At 38.6% G+C, this 27,013-nt stretch overlaps 1 protein-coding gene across 2 annotated transcripts; it reads left to right on the top strand.

Moving 5' to 3' along the window:
- The first annotated feature begins 18,091 nt into the window (after nt 1–18,091).
- On the top strand, nt 18,092–23,459 carry DDIT4L (DNA damage inducible transcript 4 like). Of its 2 annotated transcripts, XM_055342333.1 has the most exons (4): nt 18,092–18,218; nt 18,523–18,662; nt 20,142–20,398; nt 23,219–23,459. In XM_055342333.1, exons 2-4 carry the CDS (start codon nt 18,572–18,574, stop codon nt 23,360–23,362), a joined length of 492 nt encoding a protein of 163 aa, XP_055198308.1. In that variant the 5' UTR covers nt 18,092–18,218; nt 18,523–18,571; the 3' UTR covers nt 23,363–23,459. The 2 variants fall into 2 exon arrangements, with proteins under 2 accessions (XP_055198308.1, XP_055198307.1); XM_055342332.1 differs by lacking the exon at nt 23,219–23,459 and having other exon boundaries at nt 20,142–22,378.
- The last annotated feature ends 3,554 nt before the right edge of the window (nt 23,460–27,013 follow it).

Here is a 27,013-nt window from a genome sequence, read left to right on the forward strand (position 1 = left end):
ATTTATGGGGAAAATAAGACAAACAAACTAGACACTGTAACTTTCTTTTCAAATAAGTGAATGAATGCATGTTAAACATAAACACACTGAAAATATTTTCCTAGAGGCAGATGAGATGTCAAGTAGGGTAAGTTTGGAGCAAGGTAATCATACACATTTTCTTTCAGGAAAGTGAATTTGAATTAGGTTTAAAAGGAAATGAGATATACATCTTAGGCAGAGGAATGGGACAGAGTGGTATTTTTTTATTTTTATTTTATTTTATTTTATTTTATTTTATTTTATTTATTTTATTTTATTTTATTTTATTTTTGGACAGAGTGGTATTAAAAGAATCATCTTTGGGCAGCCCCGGTGGTGCAGCGGTTTGGCGCTGCCTGCAGCCGGGGGTATGATCCTGGAGACCCGGAATCGAGTCCCACATCGGGCTCCCTGCATGGAGCCTGCTTCTCCCTTGGTCTGTGTCTCTGCCCCTCTCTCTCTGTGTCTATGAATAAATAAATAAAATCTTTTTTAAAAAAAAAAAAAGAATCATCTTTATAACACGACATATAAAGCCCCAATGTTTATAATAAACATTGAAAACAATTAATCTTTATTGAAATAAAATTTACCATAACAATTATATTAAAACTGTGCTGTGTTCCCAATCTGCCAGTAACCAATCTCTCTGACTTTATAAATATTTCACTTCCCTGTATCTCTGTTTCCAGGCTCTTTAAGTAAGAGAATGAGACTAGATTATATCTTGAAGTCTAATAAAATGAATAGACAAAAATCAGTGTGGCCTCTGGGACTCTTTCTACCCTAAAGGCTTATGTAGAACACATGTAAAGGCAATATTTTTCTTTCTTCTCTATTTTAAAAACTCTCAAATTGCTTAAATTATAGTTTCTTTAAAATGTCTTGAAGACAAAAAGAAATATATCCACAAAATGAGTTCTAGGTGTTTGTGGAGTAGGCAATTATTAAAGGAATGTGAAATAAATGGCCTCTAAGGGCTCTCCCGCCCCATTCGTTTGTTGAAATGTTTTAATTTTCTACCTTTTTAACTAGACTAAAACATTATATTATCCAGGGGAGATAAAAATATAAGCAATCTAACGTATTAACGTGGAATTACAGAATATCCGATATGTAGTGCCACTTGTTAATGCCTACAAATAGGAGCACTTAGAACTGGAAATAAGCCAGGTAGGTTTTTGAAGGAGTATTGGAAGAAATGGGAAAGGCCCAGAGCACGAGGCACTGCTAGGAGGGTAAATCTGCCCCAGTAAGGAAGCCAGGGCTTTCAGGCCAAGAATCTCAAAAAACCAAAAGATGCTGCTGTGTCCACAGTAGGAACGAGTAAAAGGTGCTCAGGTTGCACAGAGAGAAAGGGTAGCAGTCACTGAAGATAAAATTCATCTACTTTGGTTTTACCAAGGGCTCTCCTTGTTCAGATGCAAAATGTTTAAGAACATAACCATCTGCAAAGGGACTGACTGGCCGGTTCTTTTTATCCCCAATGAACAGGCACCAGCTGGCAGAATGGGCAAGCTCTTCCGTATCTCGTGGACTTGAAGGTATGCGTGAGGAAGCCAGTCGTGCTATGTCAGACCAAAGCTCGCCTGTTCAAAAAAGGGAAAAGTCCAAGATAGCCGACCTACTTTTACCACTTCAAATTCTAGAAAAACTCTATCAAATGCTGGATTTCCTCCAGAAATGAGGCAAATTGGTGACTTAGTCACTGAGTCAACCAGTCCTTTAGACTGTCAATCATTAATTTTTTTTCTTTTCACTTTTAATGTTTTTAAATGACAACTCTTGTGTATAAGAGAATGAATGTGTCAGCTCAATTAGTATCATGCTGCTTTGACTCTCCCGGTCCCTTCACAAACTCTGGAACTAAGTGAAAGCCTAATGCATAATAGGAGGCTCTCTTCTTTTCCTTCTTGTCTACTCCTCAATTTACTTTATAAAATTCCATAAAGTACAGTTTCTCTTTTTTCCAGGTTTAAGGGGCTGACAATAAGATAGGACTGAAGGAGATTTCCCTTAAGTCTAAATCAGCAAACCAAAAATTAGAATTTGTTGCATTCCTAGTACAAAGGTCAAGTCTACAGCGTAGGGACTCAAGCCAACACAAAGACAAGAATTCCACTTCCTTCCAGAGGGGCCTGCTGCAATAATTCTTTGAAGTAATCTGAAGAAGCTTTTATCCCATGAAAAATATCCATCTGAGATTTTTTTTTACTTTTTTAAAGTAAGTATACAAAGGCTAATTCATTTTCTAAGACACATATTTTATAAGCAATGCATAATCTAAAATGCTATTAATGAGAGTAAGTAGATTAAGTAGATTCATAAACTGTAATAATCATATAGGTCATGGAGATCTGTAAAATCTCTGATCCACTGCTGCCAAAAAAAATTAGATTTTATACAATTGAGTTGGCCATTAGACATCCCCAATTTCACTCATAAAACTGTTGAGCTATGAGCCCAATATTCTGAAAATATATGAATTTAGAAATCAATTCACAATGAGATCTTCCTAAAAGGCATTGTAATTCTTTGTCTACATGTCCTTTCAATGTTTACAAAGAGGACACACCTGACCCACTATTGAAGAGATGTGTTTGTTCTGTTTTCTATAGGGGAAAGTAGAATGGTCATGTACTTGTGTTGAACAACACTATTTCCTGGCTTCTTTTGGTATAAGATGATTAGCTAAGGTTAAGAAATTCCTGTACAACCAACTTATGCCTGAGTCAAATGAGAGCCTCCTGAGACCACCATACTTCATACCAATTGATTATCCACTTAGATATACTCTACAGTGTTATTTAGGTGCACAAAACACCTCCATATACAATGGCATGCATGCTAAAAACAACTCTCCTTCCTTTCTCAGTCATAAAGAAATTAATGCAATGATAATGTATTATAAAAATTTGAATCTGAATTAATTTATTTTTTAAAAATTAAAACATTCAAAAAATATACTGATTCGTATTTTGTAACAGGTAATTTGTGATGTATTCTTACAATAGAAGACAACACTCCATTGTGTCTGGCAGCATATAATGAGGAATCTGGGATATAGATAATTTAGAAACTTGCCTCAGGTAACACAGGTAGTGAGTGGTAGAGCCAGGATTGGAATAGTGTTGCTCTATGTATGGCTATTTGCAGAAAAAAAATTTAGAGTAACTGGAGTGTAGAATGTCCACGGGGGGAGGTTGTTGGTGGGGGAGGTGAGTGAATGAGCCATGTCAAAGGATGACAGGGGAAAAGGATGGAGGTAAGGATCAGGTTCTGATCTTTAATGAACTAATAATCTTTAATGAATTATTCTGACCCAAAGATAAAAATAAATATATTTCAGGAAAGAGAACTATAAACAATGAACACAGGTTGTCAGGAAGTTGTAAATTCACATAAGAAAAGCTTTCTCTGATTATTTTACCCTGGAAAAACTCTCCTCAAGCAAAACAATTTTCCACTAGTATATAGTCTTTACCATATTTAAGTCATGTCAGCTGAGTCAGAACAATATTCTTCCCTCCACCAAGTAAGAGGAAAGAGCTCAAGAAATACTTGAAGGTAGGAATTTAAATTGTGGGAGAAAATGGCTAACATTTAAGTGACATTATATTTGCTTCTTTACAGGGCTTGCAAAGCTTCTCAGAACCTGATCCTTACCTCCATCCTTTTCCCCTGTCATCCTTTGACATGGCTCATTCACTCACCTCCCCCACCAACAACCTCCCCCCCCACCCCCCGTGGACATTCTACACTCGTTATTCTAAATTTTTTTTTCTGCAAATAGCCATACATAGAGCAACACTATTCCAATCCTGGCTCTACCACTCACTACCTGTGTTACCTGAGGCAAGTTTCTAAATTATCTATATCCCAGATTCCTCATTCTTCTTCCTAAAATGGAAACAGTAACACCCAATTCATAGGGTCATTGTAAAAACCAAATAAAATTGTCCCTGTGGAACACTTAGTAAGTGCCCACTAAGTATTAGTTGTTATTAATAGTATTAATTCTGCTGCCTATAATGCTCGTTCTACTCCTCACGCTGCTTCATGTTCCCACAATATCTTTCGAATATCAGCTTAAATGGGAAATTTTCTCAGAATAACCCCACCCCTGACTAGGTTAATACTCTTCCCATTTGTACTACCTCCATCACTAAAGGATTTAACATAACCTACTGTTGTTTCTTGTGTACTGTCTGTGTTCTCCCACTAAACCCTAAGCTCCATAAAGGCAAATTCTGCACTGTACTGCACTCCAATGTATTCCTACCCTACCAAGCACTTGGCACACATTAGGCCCTCAGAAATGTATTTGTTGAAAGAAGAAAAGAATTAATGAGTGAAAGTTGACTGGCTAGGGAAAATCACTTCTGCTTGAATCCAGATTTTATTTTTGAACATTTTTATGGACTCTTCTATAACATGTCCCATTAGCTAACCATAGTCTTCACTTCCCATTCATTCTCCAAAGTTGCTGCTGTTGTTGCTGGCAGAGAGAGAAGTAGAGCAGTTGTTTAACTGGGAATAAAGTGAAAGATTATTTAAAATGGAAGCCACTAACATTGTGAATGCCTCCCTGAATATTTCTCCTTTATGCCTCAGCATATAAGGAGGCATCTTCCATGCCCCAGAATCTGGACCACATGCTCTGTAGTTTCCTGTTCTGACCAACTTGCTATTTGTTTTACCAAGATATATTTAGTTGGTTTTACTTTAAAAAAAGAAAGAAAATTAGCCAATATTCAAAGTATCATAAAACATATATAACATTGAATTCTTTACTAAAATTTATTATATTTGACCTTTAAAAGCTAAGTAATTAAGGTGTAATTTCTACTAAATTCTCTTTTTTCTCACGCTGAGACTAAATATGAGTTCAACAGTTCACAAAATTTTAGCTTGTCAGTTCACATTAGAAAACACAAGAATTTTTATCATGATCAATTTAATATATGGAAATTCTAATTCCATATTATTAATCGTTATGTTGGCAATTATCTACTTTACAATATTATATTTTTAATACCCATTAAGATTGTGTCTGAAGTGCTTTCCTATTCATTGTAGGAAGTTTACATGAATATATAGTAAGCAATTACAGGTCTGATGCTCATAATTGGAATGATGAATAAGGACATTCATTAAATCCTAAGGATTCATGTATTATTTAGCCAATTATTTATTAAACATCTATTAGATATCAGACACCATGCTAAGCATGAACATATATAATGGTGAGTAGTAAAGACATGGGAATAGTCTTTTGGAACAGAATGTAAATATTAAAGAAATAAACCTCAAAGAAATACATAATTATAGATCTGATTAAATTTTACTATAAAGAAAATAACAGTATTAATAACAGAAGGAATTGAATTTTTTTAAGATTTTTTATTTATTTATTCATGAGAGACACAGAGAGAGAGGCAGAGACACAGGCAAAGGGAGAAGCAGACTCCGTGCAGGGAACCCGATGTGGAACTCCGGGACTCCAGGATCATGCCCTGGGCCGAAGGCAGGTGCTAAACCACTGAGCCACCCAGGGATCCCCCCAGAGGGAACCTAATTTAGATTGGGGTGTTAGAAAAGTTTCCTCCAAGACTGTGATATTTAAAATGAAACTTAAAAAAAAATTTGACATCAGTTCTACACAAACTCTTCCAGAAAATACAAGAGGAGAAGCATTATATTAATCATTTAATAAGGCCATTTACCCTGATACCCAAACCAAAGATATTACAAGAAAGAAAAAATGCCAGACAATATACCTCATAAAATAGAAGCAAAAGTCCTCAGCAATATATTAATGAACTAAATCCAGGGATATAAAAACAGTAATACACCATTAGAAAATGTAAGGCTAGGGGGTGTCTGGGTGGCTCAGTCGGTTAAGTGTCTGACTCTTGATTTTGGCTCAGGTCATGATTTCAGTGTTGTGAGATGGAGCCCCTTGCGGGGGGACTCTCCTCACCTTCTACCTCTGTCCATTCTCATGTACTCTCTCTCTTTCTCTCTCTCTCAAATAAATAAATAAAACTTAAAAAAAAAGAAAATATAAGGCTCACTCAACATTCTAAAGTCAAAAGATGTGATTCATCACATCAACAAATTAAAGCAGAAAACTGTGTAACCATTTCAAAAGATGTTGAAAAAATATTTGACAAAATTTAACATGCATTCATAAAAAACTTTTAGCAAACAGAGAGAGAACAGTAGACAATTTGCTCAGTCTGATAGTGAGCATTTCAAAAACACCTACAGTTAACATGACAGTTAACGATAAAAGGCTGAATCCTTTCTCCCCACCAGTGGAAAGGAGACAAGGATGTCCTTCCTCACCTCGTACATTCAACATCACACCTGAGGATTTTGTCAATTCAATAAAGGAAAAAAATAATAAAATAAAGACATATAGATTGGAATGAGTTAAATAAAACTCTTTATACATAAATTGTAGAGAAAATCTCAAAGAATTCATTAAAAAATAGTCAAGCTAATAAGTGAGTTTAAGCAAGAGTGAGACGAACAGGTCAATATATTTTTTTGGTAAATTGTATTTCTGTATTTCTATATAGTATTTCCGTTCTTCTATTATGTCTGTATGTTAGCAATGAAAAATTGGAATTTGAAATAACACTTAATAAAATACTTAGCTATAAATCAACAAAATTTATGCAGTTTCTGGATGGTAGAAACTATAAACCTCTAACGAAAGAAATCAAAAAGGACGTGAATAAAAAGAGTTTATATCATGTTTTTTGCTGGGAAACTCAAGAATGTTGAAATACAAATTTCACCAAATTCAATACATTTCCAATCAAATATCAAGAGACATTTTTTTTCAAAATAAGTGGATTCTAAATCCACATGAAAATGCAAAGGAACTAGAACGCCAGCATAATTTTTTAAAAGATTTTATTTTTTAATTTGAGAGAGAGAGAGAGAGAGAGAGAACACAAGCAGGTCAGAGGGAGAGGCAGACTCCCTGCTGAGCAGGGAGCCCCACAGGACACAGGGCTCCATCCCAGGACCCCAGAGACTATGACTGAGTTGAAAGCAGATGCTTAACCAACTGAAACACCAAGGTGCCTCTAGAAAGCCAAATAATTTTTGAAGACAACAAATTTAAAAGACTCACCCTATCTGATTTTAAGGCTTGTGATGCTGGTGAGAGGATAGACATATAGATTAATAGAATACAATAAACATCAGAAATAGAGGGGTGTGTGTATGTTCAATTGATTTTTAATCAAGATGCAAAGGCATTTCAATGAAGAGAGTATGGCTTTTCATAAATGGCACTAAAACAATTGGATATCTATATGAAAAAAGTTTCAACCCACACCTTATACCATATATAAAAAAGAGCATGAAATAAATTGTGTATATATATATATATATTTATACCTTGAAAACATAAAACTATAAAACTTCTAGAAGAAAACATATGAGAAAAACCTTTGTGATCTTGATTAAGCAGAGATTTCTTAGGTATGACACCAAAAATATGATTTAAAAATACATTGATAAAGTGGATGTCAAAATTAAAAAGTTTTCTTCAAAATATTCTGTTTAAAGAATAAAAACACAAACCACAGACAGGGAAAAATTATTGCAAAACACATATCTGATAAAGGACTTGTATCCAGAATTTATATAGAACACTGAAGCCTTAAATAATCCAATAAAAACACATAGGCAAAAGATTTCAATATACATTTCACCAAAGAAGAAATATAAGTAGTAAAGAGATTCACAAGATGTTGAATATCATGGGTCACTGGGGGAATAAAAATCGAAACCACAATGAGATATCATTACATCCCTATTAGAAGGGTTAAATTTAAGAAAAAAAAGTAGAAGAGGATGACAGTATCAAGTTCTGACAAGGAGTGGCACATCTGAAACACTCATACATTGCTTGAGGGAATGCAAAATGAAACCATTTTTTTAGGAAACATTTTGGTAGTGTCCTGTAAAATTAAACATACATTTATCATATGACTCACCAAGTCTATTGGCAGGCATTTATCTAAGAGAAATGATAATGTATGTTCATACCTCTAAGCAAATATATATATATATATGGTTTATTACTTATTAAAAACTGGAAACAATTTAAATGTCCTTCAACTAGCAAATGAATAAACACACTTGGTATATCTGTACAATGGAATAGTACTCATAAATAAATAGAAAAGAACTACTGATGCCCACAACTACTTGGATGAATATCAAATGTACTGTGCTCAATAAATGAAATAACTCAAAAGTCTGTACAGTGTGATCCCATTTGTATAACCTTCTAGAAGAGATAATTGATTGCCAAGGGTTGGGGCTGGGGCAAGAGGCTGATTACAAATAGACACAAGGTAATATTTTGTGGTGATGGAACTGTTGTATATATTGAACATGGTGTTGACACTTACATGACTGTAGGAATCAGTCAAATTTCATAGACCCCCTACACTGAAAAGAGCGATACTAATATAGAGAGAGTTTACCTATATAAAACTGACCCCCCAAAATTGGTAGTAACCAATTCCTGAGTACCATTTTAGGAACTTTTAAATACTCTTATATACAGAAAACATCTACTATTTTTCCTTTTTTTAAGATGAAGCGACAAAAATCAAGAACTGTGTTATCCTGTATTTCTTAAGGGGAGTCACATTGCAAGCCACATAGAACATTTTAAGTTTTCTAGTAGCCATCTTTTAAAAAAAATCATAAAAAGAAGCAGGTGAAATTAATTTCAGTAATTGATTTTATTTAACCCAATATATCAAACTCTTACCATTCAAATATGTAACTAATATAATAATTATTAATGTGATATTTTATATTCTTTACATTGAGTTAAACCTTTGAAATCTGCTGTGTATCTTATACAATCTCACTTTGGACTAGTCATACATTAACGCTAATCACAAGTGTGTAGTGGCTATGGTATTGGACAGAGCAGACTAAGAACTTTCCCCAAACTCCATTTGAATCCATGATCTCACCTGTACTCAGTAGTAACATCCACAAACATTTGATATACTGCCTTGCATTTAATTGATATTCCATTGTGAGCTAAACAAAATCATGCTTTGCAAAGAAAAGAAAGAAATGTTATTTAACTATTTGAACATCGAAATCAAGTTACAGCAACTTATAAGGTTTATATTAAAGGGATACCGTTGTCTGCTCTGATGGATATTCTCTCCTTAACAGAAATGAAAGGGTCTTTGGTTTCAATAAACATAGCAATGACCCCACATAACAAAAAAATATCTGACAATTTGGTATAAATAGAGTGATGAAATTATATATATATATGTATATACTATATATATATATTATATACATATAATGTTCTCTCTATATATATACATATTCTTGTTGCCTAAAATGGCCAATCAGTCAAGTCATAATGGTCACTGTAGATACAGTCCCAGTGCTTTCCCTCAAAAGTCAGGAATCAGGAAACATATATCTCCAGTCTTTCCTGAGAATTATCATTAGTACTTTCCATTTATAGTTTCTCTCTTTTTAAAATTAGGATAATAATATCGTTCCTATCTAAAATAAGAGAAATTACAACTCCTAAACAATTGGTTTCTAGAGCATGTTAAAACCAATATAAAAAAGTATAATATATGCTTAAAATAGTTCTGAAACAAATGAATACATGTTGGAGAGACTATGACGAAATCGGAATTCTTATACTTTCCTGGTGGGTGCCCAAAACTGTACAACTGCTATAAGGATAATTTATCAAGATCTTTCAAACTATATTTTGCACACTTATACTTTGCTTCTCCTCTGAGAATTTATCTTATAGGTATACTTGCCCAAACCCAAAGTGACTTATGAATAAGATTATTCATTATAGTACTGCAAGTAATTGCAAAAATCTGTAAATAATCAAAATGTCCCTCTGTGAGGTACTGGTTAAATGAAAGCAGAACACTACAGAGCAGCAAACTGAGAAAGAAATGTCTTCGTATGGAAAAATCTCTAAGCTATGTTGTCAGTGCAAAAAAGCAATGTGCAGAACTTAAGTATACTATTTCCTTTTAGGGTAAAAAAGAGTGAAAACGGAAATATATGTTAGTGTGTGTTTTCAGTTTCATAAAGAAATTCTAGAAGAATACATAAAACTAGTAAAAGTGGTTACTTCCTGTGGATAGGGGCAAAGAATGGCTTAAGTGAAAGTCAGCAGGAACTTGATTTTTCACTCTGTAATTTTTTAATTGGCTATTTATAAATTCAAAGTCAATTCTATTAATTTTATCATTTTATTTCATTTTGAGTTTTCAGACCTACTTCAGTAAACTTCCCCTGGACTATTTATCTTTTTAGAGGGGGGAGGGGCAAGGGGAAAGGGAGAGAGAGAATCTCAAGGAGGCTCCACACCCAGCGCAGAGCTGGACGTGGGGCTCAATCTAATGACCCTGAGATCATGACCTGAGTCAAAATCAAGAGTCAGATGCTTAACAGATTAAGCCACCCAGGCACCCCTCCCCTAAACTAAGACAAATGTATAAGGATCATCCTTCTAAAACTAATTTTTATAGCTAAATTTGTTGGATTCCACCTACATAACTGCCAAAAAAGATTATACCTTTATTAAGTCAATCTATAAACAGCTCCCTGATATGGAAAATACAAAAATATTCCTGATATATGGAGCTTTCTTTTTTTTTTTTAAACTGGAAGTAACCAAGATGTCCTTTTTTTTAAATTTTTATTTATTTATGATAGTCACAGAGAGAGAGAGAGAGAGGCAGAGACACAGGCAGAGGGAGAAGCAGGCTCCATGCACCGGGAGCCCGACGTGGGATTCGATCCCGGGTCTCCAGGATCGCGCCCTGGGCCAAAGGCAGGCGCCAAACCAGTGAGCCACCCAGGGATCCCTGGAGCTTTCATAGTAACTGTTTAAAAACAGAACACATTAAAAATACTTTTTAAGAAGTACTTTATATATAGATTTCTTTCTCAGCAGCAATATTTCAATAATGATTAAGCTAAAAAAATGCACTAGATATGAAATTCTTCCATTGGACATAAATGCTAACAGTGAGACTTCCAAGAAAGCTGCTTCAAGATGCATAAATTGAACAAAAAATTTTAACAATTAAATATTGTTTTTTTTTAGAATTAGAACTACAGCCGTGTTGGTAGACAGATATAAATAAGATCAATCTTAGTTCACATACTGGTTGTGCAGTCAAACAACACTACTGCCTTTGTTGTTTAGGTTACTATCTGGTGTTTCTCCTTTATTCTACCAAAAAAGAGGTAAGTTGAATGCCAGTCAGTCTCCCTCTTACTACCCTCATCCTCCGAGCTCCAGTGTTCATGTCACGGATTGAAATCCAATGCAACGTTGAGACTTCAGGCGTCAGGGAAGAGATGAGACAGTCACCCTCTAGCCATTTGTCACCCACAGTTTAAAACCAAGATGCTCATCACTCTTGCCCTCAGCATAGCATCAGATCTGGTTGTTTCCTGCTGCTCTACATGACCCTCGGGGCATGGCAAAAATCATTCTCAAATGTAGAAACCCTGTCCACTTCCTCTTTTTCTACCTCCTAGACACTGACAAAAAGCCAGGGCCCAGGCTCTACTGCTCTTAAACCCATAGGGAACTTCTACCCAAAGTCAGAGTTTAAGCCAATATTAAAAACTGTATGTGGGGCCAAGTCTCCTAATTCTCTAGCTAGTGCACTCTTGATTGCTCATTATAAGCAAAATAAAACCTACTACCATCCTGGAAAACCCAAGGCGGAACTTGATGAATTATTATAATATGCAGTAGAATGTGCATTCACATGAGCAAACTCACAAGCTATGTGTTTTTAGGATAGCCACCTTTGACGGAACTCTTAATGAAGGACTCGTGTTGCCAGACACTTCTGGCATTGTTCTATGGAACCTTCCATATTCTAGATGAGGAAGCTGAAATTCAAAGGATTTAAGTTTAAATGCCTACTTGTGTCAAAATCAGAATTTGAAGTCTAGCCTGGTTGAATAATGCCTACTTGTGTCAAAATCAGAATTTGAAGTCTAGCCTGGTTGAGTTAGAGCCTAAAGCCAAAACACTAAGGTGGACTGCTCTGCTACATATACAGAAGTGAGCACTTCTTTTTGTGTTTAGTATATGGATATCTAAGCCTCCTGCAAAGGTAATCATATATTGCTATACATTAACTTGTTAGGTTCCATTTATTGCTCAGCTTACATACAATGCATCAGTGATGCACTTCAGTGTGCTTAACAGTTATCATGACATCTACCAGAAGGCTGCTTCAGCAATATATGATTTACAGCCTCCACCATCATATATACATCATCGATAAAAATTGTACTCAATTACCCGCATAGTATTTCAAAAAGCCAAGTCAGTGTTTTAAAGTATATTTTGTGCTAGAATCATAGAAGACATAAATACTTGCTAACTATATTTACCCTCTCCAGCAAATTTGGAAGTAATAAGATATATATCTTTCTTTATTACACCCTTCCTTCCAAATTTGTTGTTTCCAAACACAACATTCCACAGAGTGATCATTTTAAATACATTTTACAAAGTAAGCCCATTCCATACGTTACATAATTAACTTTCATTTCCACAAGGTTGAAACAATTTCCAGTTTGACAGTGTCTCAAGTTTATTAAACAGGTTTTTATTTTATAATACAGTCTACTCAGAAAATCGGACTGCTTTCACATCGCTGTGCATGATTTTATGATCCAGGCTCAAGGGCTAAGAGCCACACAGCACTGACTAGATTCATTAACTCTTGTTTGGCTAGGATTCCACCTTGGGTCAAGGCCATGCTTTGCGTATAGTAAGAACTCAATGAATTTTTCTTTTTATTAATTGGCCTAGAATAAGTTTTAGAAATGCTTAGATGGTCTTACTCTTTTTCTTCTGTTTAATCTGTGCTTCTCAAATTTTAATTGCATGTAATATGAATCACCTAGGGATCTTTTCAAAAAGTAGATTCTGTTTCAGTTGGGTTGAGTGAATATGCACAAAAGATACACTTATATACACACCCTGAAACACATGTGAACACTCCCCTAGCTAACTTTTCATAAAAATGTCACCAGGGCATTGGGGAATTTTCAGTCAGAACAAAATTTATAATCATAATCAGAGCTGATATTCTTTGAGTGTGTTGTATATTAACTAATTTAATCCCCACAACAGTCCCGCATGTGGTAATTATAATTCCCATTTTAAAGGTAGAAAGGGAGACACAGAAATGTTAAGTACCTTATCAAAATTTATACAGCTAATTAGTGTCATTGCTAGGATATGAAGGTAGGCAATTGGGCTCCACAGTCCATACATCTAACTACTACATGGTGAAGATAAAAAAATAGAATCTCTCTCTGACCTTGTCAAGCTTTTGGACATTAATATTCTTTACAGAATGGGGGTCAGACCCACTCTAAAGACTACCAGACTTTTCTATCTGGTCCACCCGTGGGCATTCTTGGATTTAATTATTTTCTTGTGCAGTCCCAAAGGGTTACGTCATGAAGCAATCTGTAACTTTTCTGGGACACAAATGTGAATGACAAAAGCTGTGCAAAGCTTGTCCACCAGAATAGGACACTTGGCTGGTACGAGGAGGGAGGCCAGTGAAGGAACAGCATCTATATGAACACATAGCTATATTTTCCTCTTCCTATCTTTAAGCATATAGGAATTCCAATGGAAGGGTGTGCCGTGGTGGTATTCCCCAACTTGGAACTTGCGAAGGTTTTAAGCTGTAGCTCTAGAAAAGTGTCAAGGACCTTCTCCATGCTCCTAGCTGACATCCTCTTATGTGGGCACCTGAATTAAAAATCTTAACATAATTAAGGAAAACCAGGGAATGTGTGCATTTAAACGTATCAGCTTTCTTTACTTACAGGGAGATAATACGTAACATTGTTTATGAAAAGAAAAAAATCATACAACTATTTTAAGAGATAAGTCACTATGGTAACCATTTCTCTGCTTCAATTTAGATAGACAATGCCTTCTGCCACTGGAAGATTCTCTCAGCTTTTAGCCACAGATATGTATTATTTTCTCTTGGGCTTTCTTTTGTCTTATACTAAATAAGTCTTCGTGTTACCTTACTTAATGGAAAATCTTGTTATTCTATAGACTAACTCATTGCATATTTCATCATTAAATGGAAATTTTATGGGTTGGAGCACCCTCAAAGACAAAAATAATGATGACATATCTCATCCAGAGTGTTAACAGAAGGTCATACACAGCTTGAAACCTTTGGGTGCTTCTTTAGTCAATGATTACAAATACTTATAATTTTTTTTCCTAGAAAATCATTTCCTGGATTAATATAAGAAAGTTAATACATATAACACTGTATTTTGCACCATGACAACTTTGTACCCACACTATTTTCTTAACATATTATTGAGACATCTCCTTTCTGCTCTCCCATTAAGTTATGCACGTACTATATATTTAAAAAAGGCATCTTTCCCAATCAGTGGCAAATATTTTCCGTATTTCCTGCAAACAGGAAAGATGATACATTGTGTTCTGTTTTAACAATACTTTCCCAATCTCATTTAGCCCCATTAGTGCTTGCTGCAATAAAAAGAGAACCACAATTTCAGAACAATAATTGCAGTAATAATAGCTATCACTCATTAAGCACTTGCTATGTACTAGACCCTGTTCTAAAACTTCACGTAAGTTCTAGATTTACAAATTTAGCATAACCAAGGAAAGCCAGAGATCGTGTTCATTTATTTTAAAGATTTTATTTATTATCTGAAAGACAGAGAGTGCAAGTGGGGTGGGGTTGGGAAGGTTGCAGAAGGAGTGGGAGAGAGAATCTGAAGCAGATCTGTGCTCAGCATGGAGCCAGATCCCATGACCCTAAGATCTTGACCTGAGCCAAAGCCAAGAGTCAAATGCTTACTTGACTGATCCACCCAGATGCCCCAATAGTATGCATTTAAAGATCTCAGATTTCCTTATAAAAAAGAGATCATATTTAGCATTGATTATAATGGTTTCTCTTTTAATCTCACAACAACCCATGAGCTTGCTAAGGGACTTCCATGTCCTATAAATCCTCCCTGCATCCATTGTACAGATTAAGAAACCCAGTCATTTTTCCTCTGATGTCATAGTTTGTGAGATGAAATAAGCAGTGCCCTGGATATAAATGTATTAATAAGACATGAAGAACAATGGCTCATACTGGATAAAGAGAGAAAATTAGCTGGGAAAGCATATAATAAATATTCAACATTCCAAGTCATGAATGCACAGATCTGAGTATTTCCTAGAACAATGTATTAAAGCATCATATTTGTTTTTCATTTTTTGTAATATCCCTGGTATTCTGAATTTATACCTTATGTAAGCAATGACATTACAAATGCTATATTTAGACAGGAGGGAGGCATGGAACTTTAATATTTGTATACACATCAGATGAACATACTGTTGCCACATGTTACCACTATTTTTCTTTTTTAGGTAGATGAGTAAATCATAGTAATAAAAAAGCACGCTTAAGTCAAAGGCCTCACTTCTGATCTTGGTAGATTGCTATATTACATTGGTTTATGAAAAGCAATCAAATTATTTAACCAATTAGACTTTCTCTCCATATTCAACTATTGTTTCCATTGAGTACCCTCACAAACTATTTTTACACTATGAGAGAGGACATAACAAAGCAGCAGTGAAACGTACTCCAGCAGTACTTCATTAAACACCCGAGGTACACCAATGTGAACCATCAGTTATAATTAACTGTATCCACAGCATGGAAAAATTAATAGGTTAAGTGTGTCATTAATAGGTTAAGTTGTCATAGTCATGACAAGACTATGGTGGCACTTAGTTTTTCCAAATTCTGCCCTGTGATTCATTTTTAAAAATCAGGTCTGTTTGTTTAAGCCTGCAGAGATGCAAACTGGTGACAGAAAGGATTTTTTTTTTTTACCCTTTAAAAAAGCAGATGAGAAAGGACAATCCACAATTATCCCAAGTACGTGTGCCACATTAATCATTCCTTCGCCTATAATTCCCCAAAGCTAGGCCCATTCAGCCGAAAAGAGTATCATTCAGTCTTTCATACATAGGTAAATTATTTTCTGCAGTAAAATCCCGAAGGGCTTCGCAAAATTTCAGTTAGTCGGGTGAGCCAAGAGTACCTGCTACGTTGTAGAAGGCCCAATAATCTCTCTGGCCCTTTGGGAGTATTTAGTTTATGTGTTTTGCCTAAATACCCTATGGGAAATGAAATGGGTAATTTCTTCATTTCACTGGTGTAGGTTCAGACCAGTCATTATATTAATCCTAATAACCGTCCTTGGAGGCAGACAAGCAGTGGCTTCATTAATATTGCCACCCAGATAAGGAAAGGGCTCTGCCACTTGCCCCCCCCCTCACCCCCCCCACCCCACCCACCGCAGCCAGCTGCCCTGGGAGACAGGAACAGGGGCTCATCTATTGGTCCTGAACATACTACCCGCTGAAACTTCTTTTTAATCGGCTTAAATGGGCTTGTTTATTCCCCCACTTTTCTGTTATTGAAATAGAAGTGGAAATCTGCCTTCAAAGACCAGCCTATCAGCATCTCCCTCCTCGGCTGGCCTGACCTTCAGGCAGTGCAGCTGCCTGAGTCGAGTTAAAAATGGACTGTCAAGCTGGCTTTAATTTCTGCTGCGCTGCCTCCCCACGTCCTCCCACTGATCTGTTTATCACACTCGCCTTGCCCCTTCTGTTGTTGTTTTTCTCGCTGTGAGTCTCTAGCCTGGACAGCTGAGACCGCCTTTCAAGGCCCTAACCTACAGATCCTCGGCACAGCGTCCTGACACGGCGGGCGGGCGCCGACGCGGGGACCCCCTACTTGGGGAAGGAGTCCCCCCCCCGCCCCCCAGCCCGGGCGTCCGCTCCCTTTCCGCTCCTGACTCCTCCACCTTCTCGCGGAGTGACCGCTCTGAGCAGATCATCTCCCCCTGCGCATCAGAGCAGGAAAAGAGGCGCTTTAGTGACTCTGGGAGAAAACCCAGTGTTTGGCCTCCAGCTTAAACGGGGCGGGCGCGCAGGCCGAGTCTTGGCCCAGGGCTCCTGTCTCCCTGGGCGCTGGGTCCCGAGGCGCGCATCCGGCCTCACGGGCATCGTTCCCGGCACGTTCTGAAACTCGGTACCTTCTCCGCCCCAAGCCCCTCCAAGACCCCGTCCCCCGCCCCACCCCCCAGGGCTCCCCAGAAACGTCCGCCTCTGGGAAGGACAACTGCGCCCCGCCATCAGGTCCACTAAAGGTTTTGCTGAGCTTCTGGCAGACGCCCCTTGGTTCGGGCGCTGCGGAGCCAGGTCACTGCGAGGGCACCGGCTCGCCCTTCTCGCCGAGAGCGCGCGCGCGTCGTGGTGGAACGGCCGGGAGGGCGGGTGCGGGCAGTGCCGCGGGAGGCCGAGACCCTGCCCCAAAGGCTGGGGAGCCCCGGGGCGGAGAAGGCGAGCTGGACGTGACCGCGGCAGCAGGGGAGCCGACAACCCCCGGGGAGGCAGAGCCAAGTGCGCCAGTGATGCTCCCTGAACGCCCGAGCGGGCATCAGCAAAGTGGCCGCGTGACCCCGCGGAGCCTCAGGTCCCCGTAACAGGCAAAGGACCGTTAGCCTCCCGGGGCCCGAAACAGAACCCTGACCAGCGCACCAGCAGCGCGGGGTGGGGGGCGCGGGCGCGGGGCGGGGGGCGGGGGGGCGCGCCGAGGAAGCCAAGTCCGCGGCGGGGGCCAGGGGCCCGGCGAGTCGTGCCCCCGGATTGCGGACGCGGGGACCTGGGGCCCACCCAAGGAGCCGGCAGGTGTCTACCCCGCCGCAAGCCTGTCCCCAGCTGGCAGCGGCCGCCCTGGGGCCGCGGCGAGGGTCCGGCCGGCACTGCAACCCGACCCCGGGGAGGCGGGGCGCGGGGCGGCGGGGGGTGGTGCAGGTGGGCGGGCCGCGGCGGGGAGGGGGCCGGGCCTATAAAGTGCTCCCGGCCCCGCGAGCGATGCTGCTCGGTGGAGCGGGCGCTGCGTGGGCTGCGGGGTCCGTCGCTGCGGAGCCTCGGAGGGAGGGGGCACCTGGCAAGACTTCCTGCCTCCGTTTACCCCGCCGCTTCGCCAGCGAGCGCGCCTGGCCCGGCGACCTCCCGGCAGGTGAGCGAGGCAGCGGCCTCGAGGGACGGAGCAGGGGCGGAGGGCGCCGTGCGCCCGCGCAGGGGTGCGCCCCGCGGGGCCCGTCCGCTCCGAGGTTTGCTAACTTTGAACGAGTTTTCGGTTGCGACCGTGGCTGGCGTCTGCACTCGCGGGGCTCTGTACACTAGGGCTGCGGAGGCCGGCTCCTCCCCTTGGAAAGTGACTCCCCGGCTAGCCCGCTCCCCGGACGCTGGGCGGTTTGGAAGCCTCCGCACGTCTCGCCTGCTTCTGCAACAAATCTGCCCCTCTTCCCTTCCTCTTGCAGCGCCCCGGAAAGGCCGTTCCGCCCCGCGAGGGAAACAGAGCCGTTGACCATGGTGGCAACTGGCAGTTTGAGCAGTAAGAACTCGGCCAACATTGCAGAGTTGCTGGACCATGGCTTCCACCCGGGGAGCCTGCTAAACGGTGAGCTGCCTGCCCGGCTGCCCGCCTCCCTCTCCTCCAAAGGTCGCAGCTCCTGAATAGAGGAGATGGGCGGCCCGGCCCCGGCCGTGTTGCCTCCTTCCTTGATGCGGGTAGGGTGTGCCACAAAATACATCTGAAAAACACTCCTTTCCAAACTTTCTAGCATCTTCCGTTCATGGTAGTGAGAAACAAAAGTAGCAAAAAAAAATGAAATAACCGAAGGCTGTATGGCATACTTGGCAGCTAAGATGGTGTTTGGGTTTAAAAGTTATATAGGTTCCTTATGGGGTTGTGAAGTCACGGGGAACTTTAACTTTACAGTTTTGTGTTTTAACACATGCATTCACCCTTATAACCACTGCCATCATCCCCCCCCCACCAATGCCCATGTCCCCATTGGCCATCGATTCTCACTCTCCTCCTGTGTCCCCAGGAAAACACCAATCTGCTTTTTGTCACCATAAGTTAGCTTTGCCTCTGCAGTTTCATACAAGTGGGATCATGTAATACGTACTCTTTGGCATCTTATTTCTTTGCCGCAGCCTAATGATTCTGAGATCCTTTAATGTGGTTGCTTACATTAGTGTGTGTTCCTTTTTATTGCTGAGTAGTATTCTATTTGTGGATATATTCCTTCTTCTGTTTTTAATACCAGAAGGAAATTTTGAAACAGCAGTGATGCTGGACATATTTTCATTTGCAAATTTAAATAACAGTTTCTAGCTTAGCACACTGCTCTGCCACTAAGGAGCTATGTGCCATAGAAAAATTGCTTAAGATCTTTGGGCCTTCCTCATTTAGAAGGCAAAGTGGTTGATGATCAAATTTTATAGGTCAAAGCTCTAAAATTCTCTGTCTTCAATATAGGTAAAATATGGAACCCTATAATGTGGACCACATTTTGTTTCATTTAGTTGTAAAAACAAAAACAATGACCTAACTGAATAGGTGATGTGGAGAGGGGAAGAGGCAGTAGCCAATGAAAGTGAAATATGCTTAGGGAGGGGTTGCACAGTTGACTGTGTGTGTGGTATGGCATCCTGCCAAGTGGTAGGATTAATTTGGAAGGTAGGTGACCAAATGCAGGGCTATCTCTTTTCCTTTGAGCAAATCTAATTTTATTTTCCTAGGACTGTTTTGTTTTGCTTGGCTACGAATACTACCCAGCCAGTTATAAATATCCTCAATGAACCTCAAAGGTCTTCCCTTTGAGCAATTTTTAATCAAAGAGGCTGAAGCTAAAATGGGATCTACAGACTATTTCAGTAGAGATTTTTAAAGAAAGACACAAATTCACTATTTAATATGACTCTTCAAGTTCATCTTAAGTTCATCAGTAGCAAAAATCCTGCATTTTATAATAACAAACACATATGATCTTAGAAAGTAACAGTTCCTTCATCAAAAAAAAAAAAACATATATATAACCATTTTTATTCCAGAAGTGATCCGCGTTCTTTCATCTCCAATTTTCTACAGATTTTGACTACTGGGATTACGTTGTTCCGGAACCCAACCTCAATGAGGTGATATTTGAGGAGACAACTTGCCAGAGTTTGGCTAAAATGCTGGAGAACTGTCTGTCCAAATCAAAGCAAACCAAGCTTGGTTGCTCAAAAGTCCTTGTCCCTGAGAAACTGACCCAGAGGATTGCTCAAGATGTCCTGCGACTCTCCTCCACCGAGCCCTGCGGCCTGCGAGGATGTGTTATGCACGTGAATTTGGAAATTGAAAACGTATGTAAAAAGCTGGATAAGATTGTGTGTGATTCTAGTGTGGTGCCCACTTTCGAGCTCACACTTGTGTTTAAGCAGGAGAACTGCTCATGGACTAGCTTCAGGGATTTTTTCTTCAGTCGTGGTCGCTTCTCATCTGGCCTCAGGCGAACTTTGATCCTGAGTTCAGGATTCCGACTGGTTAAGAAAAAGCTTTACTCCTTGATTGGAACAACAGTCATTGAAGAGTGCTGAAAAAGAAAGATTTTAAAGGTCCTTTTTATGATTGGGTCATAAAGCTCTGCAGCTGCCCAGTGAGGGTCATTTGTAGTCACCCCGCCTGCTCTCAAGGAGAAACCCCAAATTCAGTCATCTCCCTTCCTGGCTTCACATTTTCAGCAACCCAACTAGAAGGCTCATTTCATGGCTTTTGAGAAAGGACCCAAGAAAGTGTACATTTTTTTTTCCTATATCACAGGTTTTTACAAAATGACATGGAATAAAAGAAGCAATCCACTTTAGTTTTATATCTGACCTCGCTTTTTCCAGGTAGTCTTGCTAAGTAGACAGTAATCAAAATGTGCCTAATTTGATTTTTGTATGGCTTTTTTCTGTGTATTTTCAGAGTAATCCTTTCAATCACAGAAATTTAATGATGCTTAGTCCATCAAAACTTCCAGAAGCCCGCACCAATCTCCTGCCCCTACTCAAAAATGAAGGGTTCCTAGACTGGAGGGTAGAATTTAGTGGGTGAACTTCATTAAAACGTAACCCCATGCAAGAGTGAATAGGAAATGTCATAGCAAGAACAGAGCTACTTCACTGTTTCCTTGCATCCTCTCTATGCTTCTGTTACACAGGTGGCAAAAGCGTGTATTGATTGTCATTTCAGTAACCACAGTATTGTTTTAAATAATTTTATGGTACAATACAAGCTCAGCTTTTCTAGTTCTCAAGTGTTGAGTGTTATTTTTAAGCTAGAAAAGTGGAAAGTGTTAAACCGATTTTTTTTTTGCATATAATTGATTACTTTCCCTGTGAGTGCATGGTGAATGTGCATAGGGATAGAAAGTTCTCAGATCTACTTCCTTTCTCAATCATTTGATAATCTAGCTTCTTTTCATTATTACATATGCTTAACCTCAGATGAAGCATCTCACCATGTCAGTGTTACCTGGCTCTGGCCTCTCCTGGGAACTGAGGTGTTTCTCCTTAATCTGAATCTTCAAAGGAGATAGGTACATGCTACTTGTCAAGATGGACCTTCATGAAGTCTGTTTTGGCTAGGGATATCTGGTGGATAATACAGACTAGAGAATGAAAATCATGGGCTAGATAAACAGTTTTCTTTAGCCTTGGATACGTGTCCCTGGGGAACATGAAAGGTCTGATTTTTTTTTCTTGTGCCAGCTAGCTAGGTCCTTGGCCATTCTTATTTTATGTTAATGAGAGAATGTAGTCTCCACACTGCGGTATTCAATTCAGCAAGGCCCTCACGTTTTTACTGTAAATCACAGAGAGGGAGTTTATTCAGGTCTCCTGCCCAAATTATTAGTACCACCTTAAGTGCCTGAAGCCAGGGTTGTAGGGACAAACGTCTTCATCCTGACCTTACTCAAAAGCAGGTGTGATCCTGTTACTGATCTCATAAGTGACCTAAATTTCACTCTTCAAATCAGCAAACAGTCTAACAGATCCAGCTCTTCCCATGTTTGAAAAGATACAGCAAAGCCCATCCATATAGGACTGGGCCAGGATGAGTCAACCTTGTTTGCATGTCTGTTATTGTTGAGGCTCTAAAGGTCACCATGATGCTGTGGGCATGGCTTCTCTGGCTGGGATGTAGAACCCTTGTCCTTTTTCCACTAACAGTTGTCATTGAACCTTTGTCTTTTGTGCTCACAAAATGGTGATGGCTTATGGAGATTCTCAAATTAATATTCCTGTTAAAGGAAATTAAAGTTTGTCTATTTTTGACAATAAAGCATCATATATTTTTAATTCTGTTGTCTTCTTTGTCTTTAATGAGTTTATGCGATAATCACCTGGAAATATATCTGACAATATTTAAGGGAAGAGGACAAGACAATTACCCCCTTTTGACAAGGCAATTCGTTTCCTTAATTGTAATATTCCAATTGTATTTATCACATGTGTGCATGTATCAATAGTTATTTGCCTCATTTTTCAATTATGATAATACTTTTTATAGAAAAATATTAATAATTTGAGTTCCTTTGGCAACCACCTTTTTACAAACCAAAAATGATTGTGTAAACTTTTTCTGTAGTTTTTTCTAATGACCAAATGCAGACATATATAACTGTAAAATCAGTATACATTTTCATTTTCACTAGTTTATTCCCTTTGAACACATCTTTCTAATTCCACTATTATTCATCAATTTGAATTTCTAATCTTTTTCATCTGTCTTTTTGGTCTCCTTATTTATGGTCATAGCTTAGATTTCTCAGACTGCTTAGCCCACATTTAGTAAGACTTATTAAGTATTGGGCTCTATTCTAGGTGCTTTAAATATAAATTATCTCATTTACTTCTCCAAGAGCCCTATGAAATGAGACCACTGTTCTCTCCATTTTGTAGATAACTGACCAGACACAGAGAGGTTTAGTAACTTGCCCAAAGTCACCAAGTTATGCAGGAGAGCCAGAGTACTGTATAAAACCACGTCAACTCCGGGGGCTGAGCTCACCATGCTGCCACCAGGTGCCCAAGGAAGCACAGAGACCTTCTCCACATCACCAAAAGACTGGAAAACCTATGTCAGAAACACCTGCTTCCAAATTCAAAGAAATAATTATTAATGTGGTTTCCTTTCAGGTAGGAAAAATGAGGAAACTACTGTCAATATTCACCATTCACTGGAGCAGAGCTATGCTTAGAACAAAAAACCATTCAAATGAGGGTGCCTGGATGTCTCAATCGCTGAGTGTCTTTCTGCCTTCTGCTCAGGGCCTGATCTGAGAGTCCCACGGGAAGCCTGCTTTTCCCTCTGCCTATGTCTCCACCTCTCTTAGTGTCGCTCATGAATAAATAAATAAAAACTTTTAAAAAAGTACAAGTGTTTAAAATATATGCATTTTAGTCTTGGCACCTCCATGCCTATCTTGTACAATTGGCTTCGTTACCTTCTCATGTACCTTCAAAAAAAGGTATAATCTATCCCCTTTCTCCCCTAGTAGAGACCCTTAGCTAGTGTGTGTGATGGGCTCCTGAAAGAATAGTATGTTTTATTTTTCTCCTATTAATAGAAAGATAGTATTACAGTAATGGATTTAGTCTCCTTAATCTATTTCACCAATAACCAATTGTTATAATCTATACCCTCATAGAGTCAGCTTCAGGTTGCACTACTAACAGTTTCCTCTTTGCACAGGAGAAGGATGTACAAGTATAAAACTCTTAGGTCTATTACACTTAGTTCTCAATTATCTATATTAGTTTAAACAAGAGATGACAATAACAAAAGTCCAAGGCAGATTGGTGGCAGATGAGGAGGGAAAGGTGCATGGTGATGCACTGGGAGGAGCATTGTGCAGATATTCAGAACCCCAGACTCTGGACTAGACTCTACCATTGATTATAGACACACTACTCCATTGGATCCTTAGACAAAAAAAGGAGAGAAACTGTTAAGGATTTCACGGGATTTGCAGGGGCCAAGTATGGAAGTGATACACATGCTTTCTGTCTGTCTCCCATATAGAACTCAGTCACATGGGCCCATCAGTTGCAAAAAGTGCTGGGAAATGTGGGGGCACAATGTGCCCATAGGATGTGAGCTTGATGAACTGTTTCTGCCACACAGAGCAAAACAAGTTGGTCTATGAAATAATAAAGAGCTCAGACCCAGCCATAGACATATAAAGGAAGCTGATTTACAGCAGAATTGATGCTTTAGATCAGTGGGTAAATGGTGGTGTTTTTCAATAATTGGCACTATAAAATTGGCACATTTATCTACATGAAAAAATGGAATTGGATGCATACATATCGAGCATAAAATCCATTCCAGATTGATTGAAAAAATCAATGTGAAAGGGAAACTTTCAGAATACAATATAATTTTTATGATTTTGACACAGGGAAAGATTTCTTAAATAAGATGCAAAGAAATCACTGAAACTTATGTTTATCACATAACACTATAAAGAGAATGAAAACACAAGTCACGAACTGGAAGAAAGTATCTTCTATACATATAACTGAGAAAGAGTTACCAGAATATATTAAGAATCTTTTCAAAGCAATTAGAATAACGCAAACAACCCAAAAGAAAAAATATGGGCAAAAGCTTGAACAGGCACTCTACGGAAAAGGAAACCCATATGGCTGATAAGCATATGAAAAGATGCTCAGTCTAACTGGTAATAAGAGAAATGCAAATTAAAAGCACAACACACCAATGTGTAGATGTCCATTTTAGGGAGAAAATAAAAGATGAAAAGAGAGTTTAAAATCTGAAAAATCCAAACATTGGTGAGGCTATGGGAAAAAAAAAAAAAAAACTTACTTCAACATGCTCATCAATATAAGTATCTCTGCTCTCCAACATTAGTTTGTAGAGTTGAAGTTTAACATATTTCATGTGTCCTAAATTCCATTTCTAATTATCAAACCTGGACCAGTGTTCTTCAAATTTTTTGCTTGCTATACAGCTTTAAAATTTTTATAAAAATATACCTCCTGCCTGCCATGTTGTTAAATTGCCATCCAAAAAATCCATCCTCATTGTAAACATTGCAAATGATGTACCTTCCAACATGTAGTAAATACCAATTTTTTTAAATAAAATGATTATATCACCTTATTAAATGTTTCCTTGGGATATAAATAGCAGTGATTTAATTCTCAGCAACATCTATTTAGAAAACACAAAAATAAGGTCTTCACCAGGATGCAATTCTTCGGTGTTACTTTTTCTTTTTTTATGTGCCTTCTTTAAGTCTATTTTTAAACTGAATCTTACTTCATATGATATATTTTAAGCTTGAAAGTCTTATTAATATTTCCTCTCTACAATGAAAGCATATTATAAGTTAAAATTATATTTATAAAAATTTCCTAAGGCTTTAAATGCTAATGTTTTGGTTGAGTTAATTTTATAAATAATAATCACATACAAGTATCAAAACAATATTAAATATGTTTTTGAACTTTACGAATACTATTAAACACAAAAATACTATCTCTTAGTGAGATGACTCTTCTAAATTACTGGATTAACCTATAGATCAATACTGGGTTTTGCTAGAACTAGAGGATTTAGCATCATTTCTTATGTTTTGTTTCTACAGATATAAGCTCTGAGAAAACATATTTATATCAATAAGTAGATGGGAATTGAGGAGATTGGTTACTACAATATCAAATTATAATCAATCTTTGAGCTACTTCCAAGATATATGCCAAAATCACATAGATATTAATCACCAAAAATTATTTTCAATAGTCAATACACAGATAATTCAATTTTCTTTCAATATTGTTGAAATCAAGGGATTAAAAAACCACCTGACTTGCAGAAGGACTTGTTACCTAGATGTATTAGCTTGCTTAGGCTACCAAAACAAATACCACAGATGGGGTGGCTCAAAAAGAAATGCATTTCCTTTTTGTTGCTAGAAGTGTGAACTCAAGAGGCTGGCAGGACCAAGGTGTTTCTTCTGAAGGCATCATCCTTGGCTTGTGCATGGCTATCCTCTTTCTCAGTCTCCACATTGTCTTCCCTCTGTACTGTTTATGACCAATATCTCCTCTTCTTATAAGGGTATCAGTGGTATTAGATTAGGGATCACCTTAATGACCTCATTTAACTTAATCATCTTTTTAAAGACCCTGCCTTCAGTTACAAAAACATGCTGAGGTATTGGGAGTTAGGACTTCAACATATGAATATCAAGGGTACACAGTTCAGCCCATAAAACCAGACATTCAAATAGTTTGTTTTCTCAATACAATTCCACAGCAATATTTCAAACTGTTCCTTTGTTTGGTACCTTGCAAGTTGGCTTGTTACACCCCAAAATGCAGCATTGTGGTAAGACTCACCAACAGAGGCTCATCTTTTGTTAAAGTGGGGAAGAGGTTCGTTACACAGGAGATGAACAGTCAAGACCTACAACTCAGGTAGCTTCTCAGGGAGATCAGTTTTTAAAGAAGAGTGTTTATAGAGGCAAAGGTCTTGGAAATTGGTTCCTTTAAAACTATGCATACCTCACATCCCTCGGGGAAAATATTTGTATATTCTTGCACTCATTTCCCAATTTTAAGACTACTGCTTTGGACTCTCAAACTCATGTCCCAAGTGACTGACAGTTCAGCACCATACCATTTGAAGATAAGTGTGGAAACAACACAAATGTGCGCAAACATAGAGAATTGTGGTAAGTGAATTGGGTTATAGTCATAAATGGAATGTTAAACAACAATGAAAATGAATCGAATTTAAATCTCAAATGACCTGGGTGAAACTTTAAGAAATAATATTGAAGGTAAAAGAAATCACAAAAGAATAAATGGGGTGGGGGTCATCTGGGTGGCTCAGTGGGTTGAGCATCCAACTCTTGATTTCAGCTCAGGTCATGATCTCAGGGTGGTGAGATCAAGCCCCCC

This window comes from Nyctereutes procyonoides, unplaced genomic scaffold (assembly GCF_905146905.1).
Source record: "Nyctereutes procyonoides isolate TBG_1078 unplaced genomic scaffold, NYPRO_anot_genome, whole genome shotgun sequence".
NCBI lineage: Eukaryota > Metazoa > Chordata > Mammalia > Carnivora > Canidae > Nyctereutes > Nyctereutes procyonoides.

Excerpts from the sequence above, each read along its gene's own strand:
- DDIT4L (XM_055342332.1), top strand. The coding sequence starts at position 18,572 with ATGGTGGCAACTGGCAGTTTGAGCAGTAAGAACTCGGCCAACATTGCA. Across the intron at positions 18,663-20,141 it reads CCCGGGGAGCCTGCTAAACG|ATTTTGACTACTGGGATTAC; the intron begins GTGAGCTGCCTG and ends AATTTTCTACAG.